This window comes from Salvelinus alpinus, chromosome 31, assembly GCF_045679555.1.
Source record: "Salvelinus alpinus chromosome 31, SLU_Salpinus.1, whole genome shotgun sequence".
NCBI classification, from domain to species: domain Eukaryota; kingdom Metazoa; phylum Chordata; class Actinopteri; order Salmoniformes; family Salmonidae; genus Salvelinus; species Salvelinus alpinus.
The window spans coordinates 26,613,884-26,636,144 of record NC_092116.1 but is presented as its reverse complement, the minus strand read 5'-3'; the positions used below and the strand labels follow the sequence as shown (position 1 = coordinate 26,636,144).

At 42.8% G+C, this 22,261-nt stretch overlaps 2 protein-coding genes across 2 annotated transcripts; one reads left to right on the top strand and one right to left on the bottom strand.

The window, feature by feature from the left end:
- Nucleotides 1-1,543: 1,543 nt before the first annotated feature.
- Nucleotides 1,544-9,119, top strand: LOC139561807 (prefoldin subunit 3-like). Its single transcript, XM_071379099.1, has 6 exons — nucleotides 1,544-1,730; nucleotides 2,120-2,244; nucleotides 4,147-4,213; nucleotides 4,453-4,551; nucleotides 5,027-5,165; nucleotides 9,029-9,119. The coding sequence occupies exons 1-6, from the start codon at nucleotides 1,650-1,652 to the stop codon at nucleotides 9,100-9,102; spliced, it is 585 nt and encodes a 194-aa protein (XP_071235200.1). The 5' UTR covers nucleotides 1,544-1,649; the 3' UTR covers nucleotides 9,103-9,119.
- Nucleotides 9,120-13,535: 4,416 nt separating this feature from the next.
- LOC139561806 (ras-related protein Rab-39B-like) lies at nucleotides 13,536-21,663 on the bottom strand. Its single transcript, XM_071379098.1, has 5 exons — nucleotides 21,199-21,663; nucleotides 19,303-19,536; nucleotides 18,059-18,239; nucleotides 17,788-17,913; nucleotides 13,536-16,962 (listed from the first exon to the last, which is right to left on the bottom strand). The coding sequence occupies exons 2-5, from the start codon at nucleotides 19,515-19,517 to the stop codon at nucleotides 16,843-16,845; spliced, it is 642 nt and encodes a 213-aa protein (XP_071235199.1). The 5' UTR covers nucleotides 19,518-19,536; nucleotides 21,199-21,663; the 3' UTR covers nucleotides 13,536-16,842.
- Between the last annotated feature and the right edge of the window lie 598 nt (nucleotides 21,664-22,261).

The window sequence follows — 22,261 nt, the reverse complement described above, 5'->3', positions numbered from 1 at the left end:
TCGCCTCTACACTCTAACCACTAGGCTACCTGCCGCCCCTACACTCTAACCACTAGGCTACCTGTCGCCCCTACACTCTAACCACTAGGCTACCTGTCGCCCCTACACTCTAACCACTAGGCTACCTGTCGCCCCTACACTCTAACCACTAGGCTACCTGTCACCCCTACACTCTAACCACTAGGCTACCAAAGTCGTCTAAACTAAAAGCATTCAGCTGCAGTAGGTCGACAGTATCACATTCCTAGGCACACTGATGTAGGGATGTCAGGCGTTGGGAGTGCTATCTGAAACAATTCATAGAACTGATATTAAAAGGACACTTCACCACGTTTTAAACCTCATATCTCCAGCCCCATACCAGTGTCTATATCTGTGAAAACAGTAAATGTATATGTTCTGTATGTTTAAAAAGACAATGAAAAAAATGTCCTAGACAAGATAAAGAACCCCATCCCCCTATGATGTCTTCAGTCAGATTATCAAGTTATATGTTTTTTTAGGATGCTACATTTAAAAAAATGTACATCAATACCTTTTGGTCATTTCCTTTCTCCAGCTCTGTTGAAATGCATCTTGGTGGATAGGCTTACAAGTAGTAATCTCAACTTCTCAGCAGCTATAGCTGCTATATGGTTTCATGGCACCGAATAAAGGTGGGGTGGTTGATGGATCGTTTTATTGTCTTTACACAGTGCTTTTATGATGTCCTGGTTCCAAGTTGGGCAGACTGTTGTTTGTTGCTAGGTCATCAGATAGTTATCAAGTCCTTAGTAGTTGGCAGGGGTGGAAATGCGAGAAACACTCAACCCTGAAAAACAAAAATGTGTAATTTATGATTTTCTAAATTATATAATTGTATTTGATTTGACCTTTAATGAGACTAACCTGGTAAAATAGAGATACAAATATATATTTTCCAAGTGATCCAAATTATTCTAATATACTTGAATAAATGTGAAAATGCATTCTTACACATCTAAATGATTTAACTCCTAGAACCCATGTGTGTAGGGCTATCATCATCACACATTGTGGGCAAAACCATGTTTGGTTCTCTGTCTGTTGTTCTGAGTTATTTTGAAGAATAACAATGAGGTATCTATCATTTGATGTGAAATGGAAACTGTATAAATCATGTGAAACAAATTCTAAACCAATCATCTTTGAAGTATATTTGTGTTTTCCCTGGTATTCAAATCAAACAGGTTGTTAGACAGTTCCCAAGCATTGCAAATTAGATTTTACTGTTACACTAGCCTACTACATAGTAAATGTATATGGTCTATGTATATTTATTTAACCATGTCAGCCTAGTGATCGAGGACATAAGGAAGGGAAGCAAGCCACATCACAAGCGCAAACTCAAGCGTTGAAGACGGGCCCCAGAGATAGTGGATAAATAAAGAAGGTTCACTTTCGCCGTTTACTATATAAAAAAATGTCAGTTCCGGTCTACTTAACGCCCGAGGTGGCAATAGCTGCTGGGTCTGGTCTACCTAAGTCAATGACTTTCATTGATTCAGAAAAAGAACAGCAAGTGGGGTGTCTCGCTTACTCGTCCGTCTCTGACACGCAGGCTCTTCAGTAAGGAACCACACGCCCAACTTCTACGTAACGAGGGAGAGAGTAGAAAATTATTTTCCAAGATGGCGACGACCATAGACAGCAGCAATGCCGTACAGGCGACAAGCAAAAAGCATCTCGGAATCCCCGAAGCAATATTTGTGGTGGGTAAAATATGAAGTGACACAGTGTGTCGCTTATAACGTTACTTTGTGAAATAAGGCTCTCAAAATAAATATTCGCCGTTGTCCAGCCTCTATGCTAGCCTGTCACAAATGCTAACTAAGCTAATGCTAGGTCGCTAACGTTATCTAGCAAAGTGGTGTTATGTTCATTTACATCCTTTTAGGGAAATAACGCCGACGAAGCCCATTAGCTGGCTTGGCTACCTATCCAATTTCTTTTTGTCATCCAAATGCAATTAAATAGTTATCACCAATTATCTAACGTTAACTACCTTGTATGTCACCATAGGTTTAGTGTGAGAATGACTCGTCTGATATAACTTTAATATTAGCTAAGATAGCTAACGTTATTTTGTCAACCGTTGTAGGAGGATGTCGAGTCGTTTATGAAGCAGCCAGGCAACGACACCGCAGACGCCGTATTGAGGAAACTGGATGAACAGTACCAGAAATACAAATATATGGAGCTCAACTTGGCGCAGAAGAAACAAAGGTAGGCCTCAGATGCATAGCAACCTTTCTCCGGTACTTTTCTCGGTGTAGTCTACTTTTCTCTGGTAGAATGCAAGATTAGCCACAAGCAAAACATTAAGAAATGTAGCTTCTTTCCATGAGAAACATGATGGCCATGCATTGGTTTTGCAAAATTACCTTGCTTTTTCAGTGTAAACTCATTTACTTGTGTGTCTGCCAGCCAAATAACGTTTCACTTATGTTTTCTTCTGATAAATTAAGCTATTTTCTGCCGAATGTGTTGCACTAATGTATTTTATGTGAAGGAAAACTATAGTTGCACATCCATGATCACTCTATTGAAGCAAAAAAAAACTACCGTAACTTTGAAAATAAAATGCAGGTGAAATGGTTTAAAACGCGATTTTGTGATGGTCAGCGTTATGAAAAGGCAGATTTTCCGAACTCTAATACCCTGAACACTACACTACACGAGCGTTGCAAAAATAAATGTAAGAATATATGTTATTCAATTATTGCTCCAACAAGCGTCTGCGTTGCCAAGGGCTAAAATAGAAGTCATTCCTATTTCTGACGCAGATCGCGCTGCAAGTCCTGCCTCTCCCATCTCCTCATTGGTTTATAGAAGCATAATTTTATAGTGCCATCTCCTCATTGGTTATACCCACGTGGGTGATTGAAAGATGAACTGTTTTGCCGGTTGTCATGGTAATACTATGAAAGTGTAGATGCCAATCACCATATAAGGACCTTGTGCATTTGAGGTAAAATAACAACTCAATGTTTATATCCCAGGACAAATTAGCTAGCAACAGCAAGCTAGCTAAATAGCTTGCACTTGCTTGCACTTACTTGCGAACTGGTTTAAACCTTCACAAAAGTTTTGAACAGGCTATATTGCGGCATTAACCAAGAAAGACTAGTGCATACCATACCTAACAAATGACAGCAATAAGCTAATGATATTTATTTTTACAACAGGCCTATGTTAAACTAAATACGGAGCACACAATTTAAAAACACAGATCAAACTTCATTTAGCCAACAAATGTCTCAACAGAATGAAACAAAACATGTTTAGATGAATAAATATGCCTACAACAACAATGATATACAAAAGTAATGATGATGATGATAAAACAGATTATTATCAATAAGAAAAAAATAAAGTTACAAAATGGCATCCTACCTAAAAGGAAGTTGCACAGTAGCCGTGCCAACGCTCTTCTCATCTTTGTCCACTACAATATTAACACTTGTCCATACAGAGGACATTCCCCCTGTAGGCTTCCCCTCTGGGGGAATTCCGACCTGAGTTAAGCGCCTCGTAAATGGAACGTGGGGGGTTATGGTATGGCAGGCATAAGCTACGGACAACGAACACAATTGCATTTTATTGATGGCAATTTGAATACACAGCGACACTGTGACGAGATCCTGAGGCCCATTGTTGTGCCATTCATCCGACGCCATCACCTCATGTTTCAGCATGATAATACACGGCCCCATGTCGCATGGATCTGTACACAATTCCTGGAAGCTGAAAATGTCATAAATTATGCATAAATTCCTACATCTGAATCTCCGACTATAGGCACACTCTCTAACTTTCATTTTACATTATAGGCAGCCTCCTTCACAGTCAACAGTAGCCCAAGGCTTCTCTCTCTCGTGCACGCTCTCTCTCGTGCGTGCGCTCTCTCGCCGCAACATGCAAGGAGTGAGGGATTGGTGCCGAAGCATGAAATCGGGATGTAGCCTATGATATGCAGCCCCGGCCAGGCTACAGTTTTATTTATCTGTTTTTTTCCCTTCATTTATTTTATCAGCCAATAGATAAAACAGAGGCTGAAGGAAACCCTGAGATGTAATACAATGATTCTAATTCTTCTTCTATGATGTTTCTCGCTGCTATCCTCAGGTTGAAAAGCCAGATCCCACAGATCAAGCAGACTCTAGAAATCCTTCGACACATGCAGAAGAAGAAGGTAAACAATATATGTGGTGTTTACTTACTTTGTCTTCTCCTCAGACCTTTCCAGCCCGTCCCCGTTTTCTCCCTACTCCTCCTCCTTGGCTCTTAACTGTTCAATGTTTGCAGACCTGTTAGCAATATGGTGGAAACTATGCTGCTTATCCAGAGCCTTCAGAGGGGGAGGGACTGAGGACAGGAAACCACTGTAGAGTATTGGGATTCACCCTGTGTCCCGCTCCTCTCGTCCAATAGGAAACCACAGACCCGATGGAGACACACTTCCTATTGGCTGACAACGTTTACTGCAAGGCGTCAGTCCCGCCCACCGACAAAGTGTGCCTGTGGCTAGGGGTGAGTACTTTGGGATAGGTCCTCCAGTGGCTAGGGGTGAGTACTTTGGGATAGGTCCTCCAGTGGCTAGGGGTGAGTACTTTGGGATAGGTCCTCCAGTGGCTAGGGGTGAGTACTTTGGGATAGGTCCTCCAGTGGCTAGGGGTGAGTACTTTGGGATAGGTCCTCCTCAGCCTGTGCATGTATATCCAAAGTGGTGTTCTTTGGACTGACCCACCTCTCTTAAATGGAGGCTAGAAGGAGCCTTGTTGGGGACAATTCCCAGTTTCTCCTAGGAAGGAACCATTAAGCAAGCAATAGTAAAAACTACAATATACTACCATTCCATACTCTAACCTCCCTCTCTCCCCTCTCTCCCCTCTCTCCCCTCTCTCCCCTCTCTCCCCTCTCTCCCCTCTCTCCCCTCTCTCCCCTCTCTCCCCTCTCTCCCCTCTCTCCCCTCTCTCCCCTCTCTCCCCTCTCTCCCCTCGCCCAGGCCAATGTGATGTTGGAGTATGACATCGACGAGGCCCAGTCTCTTCTGGAGAAGAACCTAGCGACCGCATCACGCAACCTGGACTCCCTGGAGGAAGACCTGGACTTCCTCAGAGACCAGTTCACCACCACCGAAGTCAGTATCCTTACGCCTAAATATAGGCCCACTCAGCCCAGGGACTATGGGTGAACAGGCTCGGAGGCTGGAGAAGTATGTGATGCTGCCAAAAGTGTTCTGAAGTTCAAAAGTTCTACCAGTGCAGGGGTAGAACAAAAATGTGTCTGTTGGTCCGCCAAGAGAGTTGGGAAACACTGATTTTAGTTGAGATGTGAACTGTATCCTGAAGCCAGCATATAGGCCTAGGCAGCGTGGGTTAGTGGGCAGTGTGGGTTAGTGGGCAGCGTGGGTTAGTGGGCGGCGTGGGTTAGTGGGCGGCGTGGGTTAGTGGACCTAGGCAGCGTGGGTTAATAGACCTAGGCAGCGTGGGTTAATAGACCTAGGCAGCGTGGGTTAATAGACCTAGGCAGCGTGGGTTAATAGACCTAGGCAGCGTGGGTTAATAGACCTAGGCAGCGTGGGTTAATAGGCGGCGTGGGTTAATGGACCTAGCCGGCGTGGGTTAATAGACCTAGGCGGCGTGGGTTAATAGACCTAGGCGGCGTGGGTTAATGGACGGCGTGGGTTAATAGGCGGCGTGGGTTAATAGGCGGCGTGGGTTAATGGGCGGCGTGGGTTAATGGGCGGCGTGGGTTAATGGGCGGCGTGGGTTAATGGGCGGCGTGGGTTAATGGGCGGCGGCAGCGTGGGTTAGTGGGCGGCGTGGGTTAATGGGCGGCGTGGGTTAACCGCTTTGCGCACAGATCCCTTTAGCGGGATCATTTTCCTAAACAACCGCTGAATTGCATGGCGCCAAATTCAAAAATATTACTAAAAATATTTATAATCATGCAATCACAAGTGAAATATACCAAAACACAGCTTAGCTTGTTGTTAATCCACCTATCATGTCAGATTTTGAAAATATGCTTTACAGCGAAAGCAATCCAAGCTTTTGTGAGTGTATCAATCAATGCTAGAACAGCTAGCCCCAAATTAGCATGGTCACGAAAGTCAGAAAAGCAATAAAATTAATCTCTTACCTTTGATAATCTTCGGATGTTTGCACTCACGAGACTCCCATGAGTGCAAACTCAAACTTGTTCGATAAATATGACTTTTATATCAAAAAATGCCATTTGGGTTGCGCGTTATGTTCAGAAAACCACAGCCTCGTTCCATTCGACGAAAATTCCGAAAAGTATCCATAATGTCCTAGAAACATGTCAAATGTTTTTTATAATCAATCCTCAGGTTGTTTTTAACATACATAATCAATAATATTTCAACCGGACCGTAACCTATTCAATAAAAGAGAGAAAGAAAATGTTGAGCTACCCCTCTCGTGCGCAGGAACTAATCAAAGGACACCTGACTAGTTTTGAAAAATCTTGCTCATTTTTCAAAATAAAAGCCTGAAACTGTCTAAAGCCTGGTCACAGCCTGAGGAAGCCATTGGAAAAGGAATCTGGTTGACACCCCTTTAAATGGAAGAGGGACGGACAATGAAACACAGATTATTATTTTTATTTTTTTTAATCACTTCGGGGTTAGATTTCCTCAGGTTTTCACCTGCAAAATCAGTTTTGTTATACTCACAGACAATATTTTGACAGTTTTGGAAACTTTGGAGTGTTTTCTATCCTAATCTGTAAATTATATGCATATTATACGATCTGGACCTGAGAAATAGTCTGTTTACTTTGGGAACGTTATTTAAAAAATAAAATAAATCTGACCCCTAGCGTCAAGAAGTTAATAGGCCCATGGGCAGCGTGGGTTAATAGGCCCATGGGCAGTGTTTGTTAATGGGCCTGGAGGCTGGATAAAATAATTAGTGATAGGGTGTCCGCGGGTCCTTAGTCTTAAATTAATTTATCTAAATTAAAGGCCTTAAAATGTCTTAAATTGCCTTATATTCAGTTTTCAATGGTCTTAAAAAATGCAACCAGAGATGACTATGGTGTTTCTGCTATGTTATGCAGCTGGCGAAATAAAATAAAAACATTACATTATAGCCTATTCCTACCGAGGTGCATTTTCAAGATGCTAGAGAGTTCCACATTCCTACGACTGTGTTTCTCTCTGTGTGCCACTGCAAGTCTGCCGGCTATGGCCAGCCGAGAGGGCACAGCGAGGAAGTTAGGCTACAAAATAGATAGCCAATTCGAATCATTGCTTTTAGCTTGATTAGTTAGCTTACTCGTTAGCTAGCGAGTTAACTGTTTAGCTATTAAGTGATTTTGTCAAACCGTAAAGTGCAGTATCTTCATAATTCCTCTAATCAAAGTGTGCCTGTTTCTCTGGGCCCTGCTGCGGTGATAACGAGCAAGACACTTTTTTTCTACCTTTTACACTGCGCTCCTGTAGAAATCAGACATATATTTGTTTTCTATCTATAAGAAAAACACAGCTATCCTGTGTAATACTCAGGGCCTAAAATGAACACCCTCCGCCTGCCAAACGCAGGTAGATTTTGGCGTAAGAATGTCTAATTCACCAGCCACGTTGGCAGGTGGTAACACGCCGGGCCCTACAGTGTAAGCGGTTTAATAAAAATAATCACGTATGGGCACATGTGGGCACACATCTAGCTCATGTGTTTTTGAGTTTCCACTTACCCAGCTGGTGAACTGGCACCAAATATATTGGTGCACATAAAGATTTCGGCAAATTCATCTATATTTAACACAAAATATTGACCTATTTTAACACACAAATATAACAACAATAGTGTAATTGTCTACCCAAAGTTTATGACGATCACTGGATTAGGTTGCAGTGCACATCAACATATCTTCAATCATGCATTCCTGCCTAGATGAACCAAGTTATTTGAATACCATCTCAGGAGTCAATTGCACTTCTTTCCTAAAGCACTGTCAATGGCACTTCTTTCCTAAAGCACTGTCAATGGCACTTCTTTCCTAAAGCACTGTCAATGGCACTTCTTTCCTAAAGCACTGTCAATGGCACTTCTTTCCTAAAGCACTGTCAATGGCACTTCTTTCCTAAAGCACTGTCAATGGCACTTCTTTCCTAAAGCACTGTCAATGGCACTTCTTTCCTAAAGCACTGTCAATGGCACTTCTTTCCTAAAGCACTGTCAATGGCACTTCTTTCCTAAAGCACTGTCAATGGCACTTCTTTCCTAAAGCACTGTCAATGGCACTTCTTTCCTAAAGCACTGTCAATGGCACTTCTTTCCTAAAGCACTGTCAATGGCACTTCTTTCCTAAAGCACTGTCAATGGCACTTCTTTCCTAAAGCACTGTCAATGGCACTTCTTTCCTAAAGCACTGTCAATGGCACTTCTTTCCTAAAGCACTGTCAATGGCACTTCTTTCCTAAAGTCAATGGCATTTTAAGATGATTAGCCGACTCTTTATTTCTATTGGTGACGATGTGAAAAAAATATGAATATTAGCAGGTTTGTGGGACACGCAGACCTCAATTGGTATTAAATTGCATTTCAAGTGGCATTTTAAAAATAAGTCTTAAATTCAACCTGAAGGAACCTGTGATACAATGTGCTCTGTGTGTCAGGGATGGTTAAACGATGTGATACAATGTGCTCTGTGTGTCAGGGATGGTTAAACGATGTGATACAATGTGCTCTGTGTGTCAGGGATGGTTAAACTGGTCTTGTGGTTTTACGACTTGAGGCAGTTTATGGTCTGGCAGGGCAGAGTTACTGGTGCAGGTGTGTCAAAGCAGGGAAAGTAGAGCTGGTTCGGGTCTACTGAACAAGAGAAAAATAACATTTTGAAACTGTTACATCGTGTTGACAATTGGATCTTGTTTAAACTGTTGGTAAGTACTGTTGTTTTGATAGACTGGTAACGACAGTGTTTACCGTGTGTCAAACTGGGACGTGTGTAATCCTTAACCCATCGCCTCCCTCAGACATGGCACGGGTCTACAACTTTGACGTTAAAAGGAGGAGCAAGGACAACCTCAAATCAGTCAAGAAGTCTTGAGAGAGGGGGACCCCCCCCCACAATAACCCCCCCCCCCCCCCCCCCCCCCCCCTAGTAACCCGCCCCAACTCCATGTTCACATCTCTAGTCTCTACAACATGTTTGCGACCTAAATGGCACCCTATTTCATATTTAGTGCACTACATTTAACCAGGGCTCTGGTCCAAAGCAGTGCACCACAGGAGGTTGGTGGCATCTTAGTTGGGGAGGGCGGGCTCCTGGTCATGGCTGGAGCGGAACACGCCGTTCCAGATGTTATTATGAGCCGTCCTCCCCTCAGCAGCCTCCACTGCAGTGCACTGTATAGGGAGTAGGATACCATTTGGGATGTGGACCAAACGTTATTCTATTGATTTGTTACTTTTTAAAGTATTTTTTCAAGTAAAAAAAGACAAAACAAAAGTAACTACGGCAGTTTTTTGTATTATTTTATTACGATTTATTAAGCACTAATATTTTTTTATCCCCCTGCTTAGTCTTTAGGTTGTCACTGTCCTACATTTCTTCCTTCTCTCGTCGTGTTTTCTTCCATTTAAGTTGTCGAGTACTGCTTCTTCTTCCAAACTCTTACTGACGTTGATCTTTGCTATGTACTCGTTTGGGGCCTTGGTTTGCTTTCAGAACACACCCTGCTATTACATTACCCATAATCCTCGCTGGGCAGGAAATGGGAGACGAGGAGGAGCATCTCACCAGTTCACGTTGACACCTTCCTGTGATTTATGAGAATGTCTAAATGTCGAGCCCACTCTCTTGTGGGTTCCGTCCCTCCTAGTCCCTCGACTGCATCTGAAATGGCACCTTATTCCCAGAAGTAGTGCACTACCTAGTGAATAGGGTCCCATTTTGGATGTAGTCTCTTCTGCTGCCTGTCTGTCTTATTTTATTTTCCTCCTGTCTCCCTTCCTTCTGTTTCTCAATGTATATGTCACGTTGTATTCATTAGAATACTTGAGTGAAAAAAAAAGAAATGACAAACTCAAAAAAAAAAAAGATCTGTGTTTGGTGCCAGTCAGTATCTGCTCTTGCGAATTCCTTACGGAATAGTCTTTTTTTTATTTTATTATTATTTAAAAAGATGGCAAAGAAAAATAGCCTGCAACTGTGTATTTCCATTGAACTAGATTGTTGAGAAACTGCTGGAGGAATATGGTAACTAGGTTTCATGCTAATATTCTAGAATCCGCATAGAGAAAAAATGCGCATTTTTCCTATCAGTGGTAGGCTATGTTTCCACCAAATGGACCTGTTGCGTATAAAGAATAAAAAAATAAACAATGGGTGATGATGGTGCGCACAAAATATATTTTTGGTTAAGTTTTCATGCACTGAATTTAAAAAAAAATCTAAACGTTTTCAACTCGACCGATAGTTTTGTCACAACTGTTGTGTTAAATAGCAAATGTTCCTATTCTGGTCTTGGCACCTGCGCCCCAGCCAACAGCTCGCAGGTAGTTTAGTTCATTAGGATCCCCATTTAGCTACTGCACATGCAGCAGCTACTCTTCCTGGGGTCCACATAAAACATACAAACTACAGAATAGTAACAGACTAGATAGAACACAAGATATTACATTAATTCGAAATAAGAGTTTTATATATTGCAAGAGACACACATATCTACACTGAGCAAAAATAATAACGGAACAAGAAGCAATTTTAAAAGATTTTACTGAGTTACAGTTTATGTAAGGACATCAGTCAATTTAAATTAATTAGGTCCTAATCTATGGATTTCACATGACTGGGAATACAGATATGCATCTGATGGTCACAAATACCTTAAGTTAGGGGTGTGGATCAGAAAACCAGTCAGTATCTGGTGTGACCACTACTTGCCTCATGCAGCGAGTCACATGTCCTTCCCATAGAGTTGATCAGGTTGTTGATTTCAGGTTGTTGATTGTGATCTGTGGAATGTTGTCTCACTCTTCAATGGCTGTGCAAAGTTGCGGGAACTGGAACACGCTGTCATACACGTCGATCCAGAGCATCCCAAACATGCTCAATGGATGACATGTCAGGTGAGTATGCAGGCCATGGAAGACCTGGGACATTTTCAGCTTCCAGGAATCGTGTACAGATCCTTGCAACATGGGGCCGTGTATTATCATGCTGAAACATGAGGTGATGGCAGCGGAGGAATGGCACAACAATGGGAACAAATAAAATGCAATTCTGTTAAATACACAACACATCAGCTGTATGTGACCAGAAAAAACCTTTCCAAGCCAATCAACTAACTTACACACAGCCTACGTCGTCGTCGCCATATTAGCTAAAGTAACGTCATAGTCAGTATAGCTACTAGAACCACCGCGTCAGTAAACCCGCTTCATGCAGTAACGTTAGTGTACAGTCAGTAAGCTGGCTGGGACTCTTCCAAGTCAAGGTAAGCTTTTGATTTGACTAATTTATTGCCGCCGGTGTAACTGAAAGACGTCCTCAAATTGTCATAATTACTGTGTAAGTCTATGGAAGGGGTGAGAAACATGGGCCTCATAGGTTTTGTATTGAAGTCGATGTACCCAGAGGAGGACGGAAGCTAGCTGTCCTCCAGCTACACAATGGCGCTTCCCTACAGAGTACTGTTGAGGCTACTGTAGACCTTATTTGCAAAATAGTCTGTTTTAATTATTTGGTGACGTGATTTTATATTTAGTGTAGTTTTATCTAAAAAAGGATAACTTTTTTTAAATGTTTCACTATTTTTAATTTTATGAAATTCACTGAGGATGGTCCTCCCCTTCCTCCACTGGTGCAAAGCCAGTGTTTCGTCAGTAGACACGGCATGTTTTATATTTAACTGACCTGGAATACCACGTGTTGATTTTAAACACTGAACTGATCCATTAGCCAACTACCTCCAGTGTGGTGCCTAGGTGGTACAAAATCCTGCAGTATCTGCATCACTCCAGGAACAGAGTTGTGTAATATACGGAACTATACACCTTATAATGAAACACCCTTGTGTTTAACAGCCAATCACTATCACTCCTGAGGTTGACGGGTCAAGGGGATATGTAAATGAGCAGTCTTGCGGTGTGAAGTGTGCCTGCGTGTAAGTGTTAATTCTTACCATGCTTCAGATATAAAGCCAAAAGTAATAGTACTGCAGTCTCCATTGTCAAGTTAATTCTACCGTGTCATCTAGAGCACGACAGGGTTGCCTACCAGTGGAGTATGGTGAGGTGACTGATCAAGTGGTTACTCTGAGACAGTGGGGCTGATCTCTATCAATGTAATAAAAGGATAGCACCCCCCACATGTCAAAAACCCTCGCATCTGTCATTTTTTATTTAACTAGGCAGGTCAGTTAAGAACAAATTCTTATTTACAATGACAATTCCACACCATCTGTTGTGATTTATGAGAAATTTACAGGCCTCAATCCCAAAGGATTGGGATGCTTGGCATCACTGTTCAATCAAATTTATTTTATAAAGCCGTTCTTACATCAGCTGATGTCACAAAGTGCTGTACAGAAACCCAGCCTAAAACCCCAAACAGCAAGCAATGCAGGTGTAGAAGCACGGTGGCTAGGAAAAACTCCCTAGAAAGGCCAGAACCTAGGAAGAAACCTAGAGAGGAACCAGGCTTTTGATGTTTTATGTCTGACAAATGTTGGTATTTAGGTTGAACTGTTCCCTATGAGGGGTTAACCCATGTGATCTGAACTGAAGCCTATGTGCCTAAAGGGCTGAATAGGATTAGGATAGTAGCACGGGACTCACCGCTAGGAATGAAATAGGGAGCTTTAGAGAGTTTGACCTGATCTAGCTGTTTGGATAATTCCTTCAATAACCTAGTTTTTTCTTCTGGCAATTATTAATTTCTCCATTGTCAGCAGGTAGCCTTGTGGTTAGAGCGTAGGGGCGGCAGGTACCCTAGTGGTTAGAACGTAGGGGCGGCAGGTACCCTAGTGGTTAGAGCGTTGGGCCAGTAACCGAAAGGTTGCTAATCGAATCCCTGAACTGACAAAGTAAAAAATCTGTCATTCTGCCCCAGAGCAAGGCAGTTAACCCACTGTTCCCCGAGTGCCAAAGACGTGGATGTCGATTTAAGGCAGCCCCCCGCACCTCTCTGATTCAGAGTGGTTGGGTTAAATGCAGAAGTCACATTTTCAGTTGAATGCATTCAGTTGGACAACTGACTAGGTATTCCCCTTTCTAAATGCTGGGGTGTCAAACTCATTCCATGCATATTTTTTTCCCCTTTTAAGTTCCTTTCTAATCAGTGGAGAGAGAACACGTCTGGGTATAACTAGACGCCCCCCCAGACGGATACAAGCTGGTTGACAATGACACCTATTTGCCTTGTATTGTCATCTAGTGGTTGGTTTCTGGCACTACAATGAGTAACCCATTATGACGTCACTACATTTTACCTACACACAGGTGCTACATTGTAAGACACACGGAGCAAAACTGGTGTTTTACCGGTCACATTTTGTATTTATTTTTTTAGTACATTTCAAGTTGTTTTGATAGAATAGTAGTGGCCCAGAAAGTTCCGTAGATGTTGAATTGAATGAACAGTAGATACATGGTATTGTACAGCTTGGAGATAAAGAGAAGAAGACAAATCAAAGATACCATCGAGTAAAATGAAAAGATTCATCCTGGGTCGTATTCATTAGGGCACAACGTTGCAAAACAGAGAGGGTAGTGTCCTCTCTGTTTCAGTCTGTTGTCTTCCGTTTGGTGCCCAATGAATACGACCCTAGTAATGCTGTACATTTGATGGTCTACTTGCGTGTTATATTGTTTATGAGCAACAGCTAGTCTGGTATCCAACTGATTTCCCAGCGCTTCTCTTTTGTTTCCCTTCATTATGTCTGGTTTCATCAGGCTAAGTAACTGCTTGTCCATGTTCAGTAGCCGACCGTTGTCGAACGCTGTAGTTAGGATTTCCATGAATAGAGCTGACGTGGAACATTGTTCTATATGCCACAGAGCATATTTCTATCTGAAATTTCCAAAACGTTGCTGGACGCGCCCCACGTCTGCTTGTGTGTGACATAGTAGAAGTTGCCTCCTAGAACTGATACAGGATCCGATGTCTTTCTTTAGTCTACTGGTAAAGGTTAGTGCTGGGGGTTCTGGTAATCTGATCCTAGATCTGTGGTTAGAGACCTTACTCCTACATAGTGTCTTATTAGATGTTGAGGAGCAACCTGATCCAAACTCCTTAAACCCTCTGATACTAGTCTCAACCCATCTGTCTAGACAGACTACACTGATACGGTATAAGCATTGGAGGAGATTTTAAGTGTGTGGAGATTGGTGAAGCCACGGTTGTTCAGTTATGAGCACTGAATAGAATTCTACTCTGTTCTAATTCGATGGGTGGAACATCATGATGTCCACGATTCTGTTCTAGAACCAGAATGTCCACGGAACTGTTCTAGAACCAGAATGTCCACGGAACTGTTCTAGAACCAGAATGTCCACGGAACTGTTCTAGAACCAGAATGTCCACGGAACTGGGAAAAGCACATAGTAACCCAAAGAAGTCCCTTCTTGATCCAAGTCGTAAAGGAGCGAAAAGTCCCTCGTCAAGACTTGTCCCAGATTTGATGATTTGAGAACGTTTACCATCCACTCTTCCTTGTCAAGGGTAATCCTACATGATAGATGTACACAGTCACCCCAGCTCCCCTGGCCCTTAAATGTTAGATTGACATACGATAATGCATCACTCTTTAGAAAAGGTGGATGATAGCAGTTCAACCTTGCAGTTATTACACAAATCAAGTAGATGAAAAGGTGCCCTAGAGAATCAGTAGTATACACTCACCCATTCAGAGGAAAGCAATGGTGCTTCCCCAAACCAACAAATAACTTGATCAGATTATGAACAAAATCTTATTTCAATCTCATCCCTCAGAGACGAAGGAATCATCGTTTTTTCTGATGAGAAAGAAATTGACCTTGAACACAGTGGCTACAAAACATCTTCAACTGAAAATAAAATGTAGGACACCATTTGTTACAACGCAGCAACTTCTGTCCCTCCACCTATTGTGTCCAAACCATTTCATGTTTCAGTTACCAAACCAGAAAGGTCATTGTTACATCGTCTTAGTCATTAACAAAATGTGATTTGATTTTTGGAATGAATGTCCTTATTTCTATACTGATTTGAGATATTGAATGCACATGTCTGTTGCCATACTTGTTGTATCTATAGAGTTAACTGTAATTTAGATGTCTGCAGGTATGGAATTATAGGTAATGTGTTGTTTTTAGAGTATGTCCTCCTAGCTGTCTCTCCACTGTTACCATGGGTTCCTCCGCTAGATTCCAGAATCACTAGGAGGACAAGTTCCAGCGTCATTATGAGTCATTGTTCAAACGTACTAAAATAAATAGTCCTCCCCTGTTGTCAGTTTGACCCTCCTCAGGGATTTGGATTCTTGCAAAGAGGACAGGTTATGTACCGGTACTCAGGGATGCCTAATATCCCCTTATAGTCCACCTTTTACTGGGTCGTATTCATTAGTGCACACCATTAAAAACAAAGTGTTTTGCAAAAAAAAACAAGAGTTTCTTATTGGTTCAGGTTGTCCCTTCCTGTTTTGTCCATTTCCTCCGTTTGATGTGAAGTGAATACGTCCCTGGAGTCACTTTGTCCACCTGTACTGTCAGTCAAACAGTCGTTCCCTTACATCCCTGTCCAAAGGGTCCATAAAGTCCATTATGGTGTTGGATAGGGATTGTACAGTGGTAGTTGGATGATGGGTGAAAAAAAGTAGAGAACCACAGAGTTTGAGACCAGATTTAGTTTCCTTTGGGGGGAGAGGAGAGACTGAGAGCCCCCTCCATCTTAGTCTCCTTTAAACTGAATCAAAAATAATGTCGTTTTGGCCAAACCTTGCCCAACCATGGTGTGCGATGCTTTCTGGCTGTATAAATTGTGTTATGGGATTGCATATTGGAAGAAAGGAGATGGGGAAACCAGGGATCTATACTACATGGCCAAAAGTCTGTGGACACCTGCTAGTCAAACATCTCATTCCAAAATCATGGGCATTAATATGGAGTTAGTCTCCCCTTTGATGCTATAACAGCCTCCACTCTTCTGGGAAGGCTTTCCACTAGATGTTGGAACATTGCTGCAGGGACTTGCTTCCATTCAGCCACGAGCATTAGTGAGGTCGGGCACTGATGTTGGGCGATTAGGCCTGGCTCGCACTCGGCATTCCAATTCATCCCAAAGGTGTTCGATGGGGTTGAGGTCAGGGCTCTGTGCAGGCCAGTCAAGTTCTTCCACACCGATCTCGACAACCTGTGAGCTTGTGTGGCCTACCGCTGAGCCGCTGTTGCTGCTAGATGTTTCCACTTCACAATAACAGCACTTGACTGGAGCAGCTCTTGCAGGGCAGAATTATAACAAACGGACTTGTTGGAAAGGTGGCATCCTATGATGGTGCCACATTGAACGTCACTGAGCTCTTCAGTACGGGCCATTCTACTGCCAAGTTTTGTCTATTGAGATTGCATGGCAGTGTGCTCGATTTTATACACCTGTCATCAACGGGTGTGGCTGAAATGGCCGAATCCACTAATTTGATGTGTCCACGTACTTTTATCCATGTAGTGTAGTTGTGGGTAGGATCCCTCCATCCTGATGCAGATCAGCAGAGGGAAATTGCTAAACTAGAGAGCTGAAATGGATCCAGGAGGACCTAGGTGAAACCAGGCTTGAGTCAGGGATCTCTCTAGTGATCCCTCCAGATCAGCAGAGGCACCGCCGGTCGCTCTTGGTGACCTCCTCGGAGGAGTGGACCACGTTGGGGACGAAGCCGCTCTTCACCCCTTCCCAGCCCTCCTGGATAGTGATGTCACCACTCCTCACCTAGGGCCGAGATATCAAGGTTAAGAGGGACGACGACGTATTCACATGCAGAGGCTTTCGATTAATTAACCAAGGTAACACTTATTTTACAGCCCAGTATTAGTAGTAATGGGGGGGGGGTCGATAGTTACATATCGCAATATTATTCTCCAAGTATATTTATTGTTTATTTATTGCTACTGTAGGTAGTGTTAACTAGCGCTAGTTGGCTATACCTGCTCCAAATCCCATAGCTTGTTCTCCATCTTCTTTCTAAATACTGAGCCAACATGCTATTAGTTTCCCTGACTGACTAAAACTCATTTTCTCCTGCTCTCTGTCGTCTCTCTGCAGCAGACATATAGTGAGCCAACATGCTATTTGTTTCCCTGACTGACTAAAACTAATTTTCTCCTGCTCTCTCTCGTCTCTCTGCAGCAGACATATAGTGAGTGATATGTTTGGAACATCATCATCGCAATAAAATCACAGAATAGAATAGCAATACATATAGAATCGTGAGAATCACAATACATTATGTATCGGCACCTAAGTATTGAAATACTATTGTCGGTATTGTAATACTAGTGTATCGTGAGGTCCCTGGCAATCCCCAGCCCTAGTAATTATCAGGTATTTATTTTGAAATGACTTGTTAAAATGGCAATAACCTAATAATTGTATATTAATTTCCAATTTAGTTTCTTTGAGATTCATGTTTTCACAAGCGTAGGTTTGTACCAGTGTATGGGACCAGCCCATATTGCTTTAATAGCCAAGGGTTAGCATTGAAAATGTGAATCCATTTTGATTCTTCACTCGGGTTGAGGAAGGTTATCTCCTCACCAGGTGGAAGATGTCCCTGGTCAGCTCCGTGAAGGCGTGCTCCACATTGATGGCGTCGCGGGCCGAGGTTTCTACGTAACGCATCCCGTAGGCACCGGCGAGTTTCTCAGCTTCCTGACGAGTCACCTGGCGATTTTTAAAGGTAAAGATTTGATTTTATTGTCTGATTTCATAGAAATGTGTTTCAGGCGTCATTTACAGTGTCCTTAGTTAGGGTGAGGATTATTCCAACGCTCAATCAAACACACAGACACACATTCCGATAGGCTACCTGACGCTGAGGCTCCAGGTCACACTTGTGTCCGACCAATAGGAACACGATGCTGTGTGGTTGGACGTGACTCCGGGCCTCCTCTAGCCAATCATGAACGTTCTGGAAGGAGCGACGGTTTGTGATGTCAAACAGCAGGAGCCCGCCCACCGAGTTACGATAGTAGGCTCTGGTGATGGACCTGAGAGAGGGTTGAGATGAGAGAGAACATGACATATAGATGGACTATTGGCTACTAAGCTGAGCCTGGATGACATGGCAGATCACAGTGGAGGATAGAAAGATCCACATCATTGAGGAAACATCTGAGATGTTATCAAGAGTGTTACTGTTGCATCACACTCATCACAAAGACAAAAAGAGTGTCGTTCTGAACTAAAAGAAGAGTGTGTGAGGGAGAGAGAGGTATTAGGAGACAGATATAAAGGTTAGAAAAGGGGAGAGAGGGGGTAGCGAGGGAGAGGGAAAGTTTGGCAGAAGAGAAAATGTGAGAGGCGGGAGGGAGGGAGGGAGGACAGGAAGGGGAGAGGAAGTGGGAGGAGTGATATGACAGGCAGGCAAGGTGTGGGTGGATAGAGGGAAGGGGAGGTGGAAGAAGAGGACTTCAAGAAAGAGAGAATGAAGATAGGAGGCTGGTAAAATATTCATAAACCGTTGAAATGAATCAGAAGACACAGATATAGAGCAGGAAATGGAGACAGATGGAACGCTGACGAAGCAAGTGTGTGTGTGTGTGTGTGTGTGTGTGTGTGTGTGTTCAAAGGCTGTTACCTATTTAAATGTAAAATGTATATTTATTTATGAAAAAAGGGTCCTCATATACTTGTTTTGTATGTTCTAGAAATGTCTATCAGGCCTATTTAGGCATGCATATCCAATGTGTTACTGATGTTCCAGAAAGTAAATATTGAAATAGGCCAATAATCGCATACCCTTTGTACTTTGCATAATACGTCTCTTTTAACTAGTCAATAACCCTAATCAGTAGTGCAATGACACAACCTGACTTCAGTGTAGACCTCATAGTGTTGTTGGACAAGAAGCAGCATTGACACACCAGAGCGCGTTGTCATTCGAAAGGAAGGCTATGATAGATCACTACCGAAAACAGTTAATATTCGACTATAAATACCTGTCAGCATCCTTAGATCCCTCCCACACACACACACACACACACACACACACACACACACACACACACACACACACACACACACATATACACACACACATACACACCACACCTGAAGCGCTCCTGTCCCGCGGTGTCCCAGATCTGTAGCTTGATCCGTCTCCCCGGCTCGATCTCCACCAGGCGAGAGAAGAAATCTACGCCGACTGTTGGGTCGCTCACCTGGGCGAAGCGTCCCTCTGTGAACCGCCGGATCAAACACGATTTCCCCACCGTCGAGTCCCCAATGACGATGAGTCGGAACTGGTACAGCCATATCGCCTCCATGGTGACTACTGTCTAGCGTCTGTCGTCGGGTCAATCAGGCACGTGGAGAGAGACACAGGCGAATGGACGCACAAAACCAGAATCAGACAGTTAACCCGTAACAACAGTGTTCACTTAGGGTCCCCAGAAGGCTAGAGACGGCCCTGCCTTTGGTGATGAGAAAAAAGGCTACACTCCTCATCTTCATTTGGCCATGGTTTTTATCTAGGCCCACAGTGTTACAATTAAGCAATAATGCCCGAGGAGGTGTGGTATATAGCAAATATACCACAGCTAAGGACTGTTTCCTCGCACGACGCAATGTGGAGTGCCTGGATACAGCCCTTAGCCGTGGTATATTGTCCATATACCACAAACCCTCGAGGAGCCTTATTGCTATTATAAACTGGTTGCCAACGTAATTAGAGCAGTAAAAATACATGTTTTGGCCTACCCGTGGTATACGGTCTGATATACCATGACCTTCAGCCAATCAGAATTCAGGGCTCAAACCACCCAGTTTATAATGCCTATTATAGCCACATGTTTAATTACAAGCATGTGACTATTGGAAATCCGATATGTTGGCCAACTTTCAAGTCGCTTGGTTTATCTGTTACCTATTTGATAGTCTGTTTTAGGTTATCAAGGATTTATTTGATTTGCTGAATATAAAAAGCACTGTTGAATTTCCCTCTAAGAAAAATAAAGTTATTTCATTCTAGTTGTAGCCAGTGGAAAGTAAGTAATATAGCTAACATATTTTATTCTATAATCTATTCTATTCCATGTTCTATAGACCTATGCTTCTTGAAAACCCCACAATGCAAGAATTTATTATGGTATTGCATTCTATGCACAGGCCTGGTTATCCAGCCATCACACTGCCTCTAGTGCCAACTAAAGCCCACCGACACCACCTCACTCTGCTTGGCCGGGGGATTACACAGTCCGCTTAATATGCAAACACTCGGCCTACCGTGGCCACACAGATAGAGAATAACCATAATACCCACCCCCATAGCTGTTGACTCAGCCCGGATATAGGCTTTAGCTAGGATCTCTGGAGCATTGACACGGACAGTTGGCTGTAACCTATTACAGTCACCTATAGAGGACAAAACTATGTCTATTGTGGAGCATACCGTGGATGTGGCTCATTTGGTAGCGCATGGCGCTTGCAACGCCAGGGTTGTGGGTTCGATTCCCACAGGGGACCAGTATGTAAATGTTTCCACTCACTACTGTAAGTCTCTCTGGATAAGAGAGTCTACTAAGGGACTAAAATGATATTTCCCATAAGGTGCTTTTGGATTAAAATCAAATGTTTTTTTCCAGACCTACCAAGGTCAATGAATGGGCCCCTCCATTTTTCCTTATGGCAGGATAATTGATTATTTGATTATTATTATTATAGGGATAATTCAACCTGATCTGTCAGTAATGGGGAATCGAGTGGAGAACAGTAGGCTAGGATAGAATCTACACGATCATTTGATACTGAACTTAACCACAACATCCCATCTGTCACTCTCATTATAGGCTTCCAAGACCAAGCAGTGTAGCGTCATCCACCTTATTCAAAGCCCTTTCTTATTTCTCCCATCATTATCCTGAAATTAAAATGTATTTTATTGGGATCTAGGTCACAATTAGGAGAGAGGCCTATAGCCTAGGAGAACATGGAATGGTTTCATCTTACGTTGTTTTGTTGCGGCGTTCAGAACCCGAATGCTGCAGGTTCCATCGTATCGAGAAGCTCGTCTCCTCTTTCGTAGATCAAACGCCGGAAAAACGTCTTACAACAACACATAAACCACCGTTTACAATTCCCCTGAAGAGATCCAACGACGGGTCTAATGTGTCATGTCTTTATTACGGTTTATAACGATAACAACGGGCTCGAACGGCCTAGGTCTAAGAGAAAAATACACAGCACGCTTTACTCCACAAACGGTTATTATTTGTATACGGTAGTCTACACTATTGTCGACAACCACACTCGTTTCGAATGTGATAAATTCGAAGGGTTCGTTTTTTCACTACTCTCTTTTTTTCGTTTCCTGTTTTTGAAGGCCGCAAAATGTTATGAAATGAATGTTGCTGTTGATGAAATGGCAGCGCTAGCAGCAGCATCACAGAACCTGACTCATTCCACTTCCCCAACCCGCATCAGCACCACGACTACCGTAAACATCAATATAGAGGCGGACCACCACTTTTCTCATCTCCATAAAAACCCACAGCGACACACATAGCATAGAAGAAAACTCTAAGCCTAGGCCTATATATCAACTCTTGTTATAACACCATTATAAATATCGTATTTAAATGTTGTAGTTTTGTTTGTATAGCATATCAGTCATTTCACCTGTTGTATGGCAACCCTTTTTGGTGGGTGAAAGCGCACTAATCCTTAATAACGAAACTGTTTATTCCCCACATACTGCCTACCAGACAGACCCGCTGATATAAAACATGTATTGTTTGTTTAATTGATAAAACGGTTTATAATTCTGCGTGTAAAATTGACTATTTATGCGTTATTAAGGGGGACATGTCGGTAACCAACCGATGCTTGACAGTGCGCTGGGAAGAATTGTTATTTATTTGATTTAACCTTTATTTAACTAGGCAAGTCAGTGAAGAACAAATTCTTATTTACAATGACGGCCTAACCCAGACGACGCTGGGCCAATTGTGCGCCGCGCTATGGGACAGCCTGGAATCGAACCAGAGTCTCTAGTGACGCCTCAGACCGCTGC

Excerpts from the sequence above, each read along its gene's own strand:
- LOC139561806 (XM_071379098.1), bottom strand. The coding sequence starts at position 19,517 with ATGGAGGCGATATGGCTGTACCAGTTCCGACTCATCGTCATTGGGGAC. Across the intron at positions 18,240-19,302 it reads GCGGGACAGGAGCGCTTCAG|GTCCATCACCAGAGCCTACT; the intron begins GTGTGGTGTGTA and ends ACCCTCTCTCAG. Across the intron at positions 17,914-18,058 it reads ACCTGGAGCCTCAGCGTCAG|GTGACTCGTCAGGAAGCTGA; the intron begins GTAGCCTATCGG and ends AAAAATCGCCAG.
- LOC139561807 (XM_071379099.1), top strand. The coding sequence starts at position 1,650 with ATGGCGACGACCATAGACAGCAGCAATGCCGTACAGGCGACAAGCAAA. Across the intron at positions 1,731-2,119 it reads TCCCCGAAGCAATATTTGTG|GAGGATGTCGAGTCGTTTAT; the intron begins GTGGGTAAAATA and ends CAACCGTTGTAG. Across the intron at positions 4,214-4,452 it reads GACACATGCAGAAGAAGAAG|GAAACCACAGACCCGATGGA; the intron begins GTAAACAATATA and ends CTCGTCCAATAG.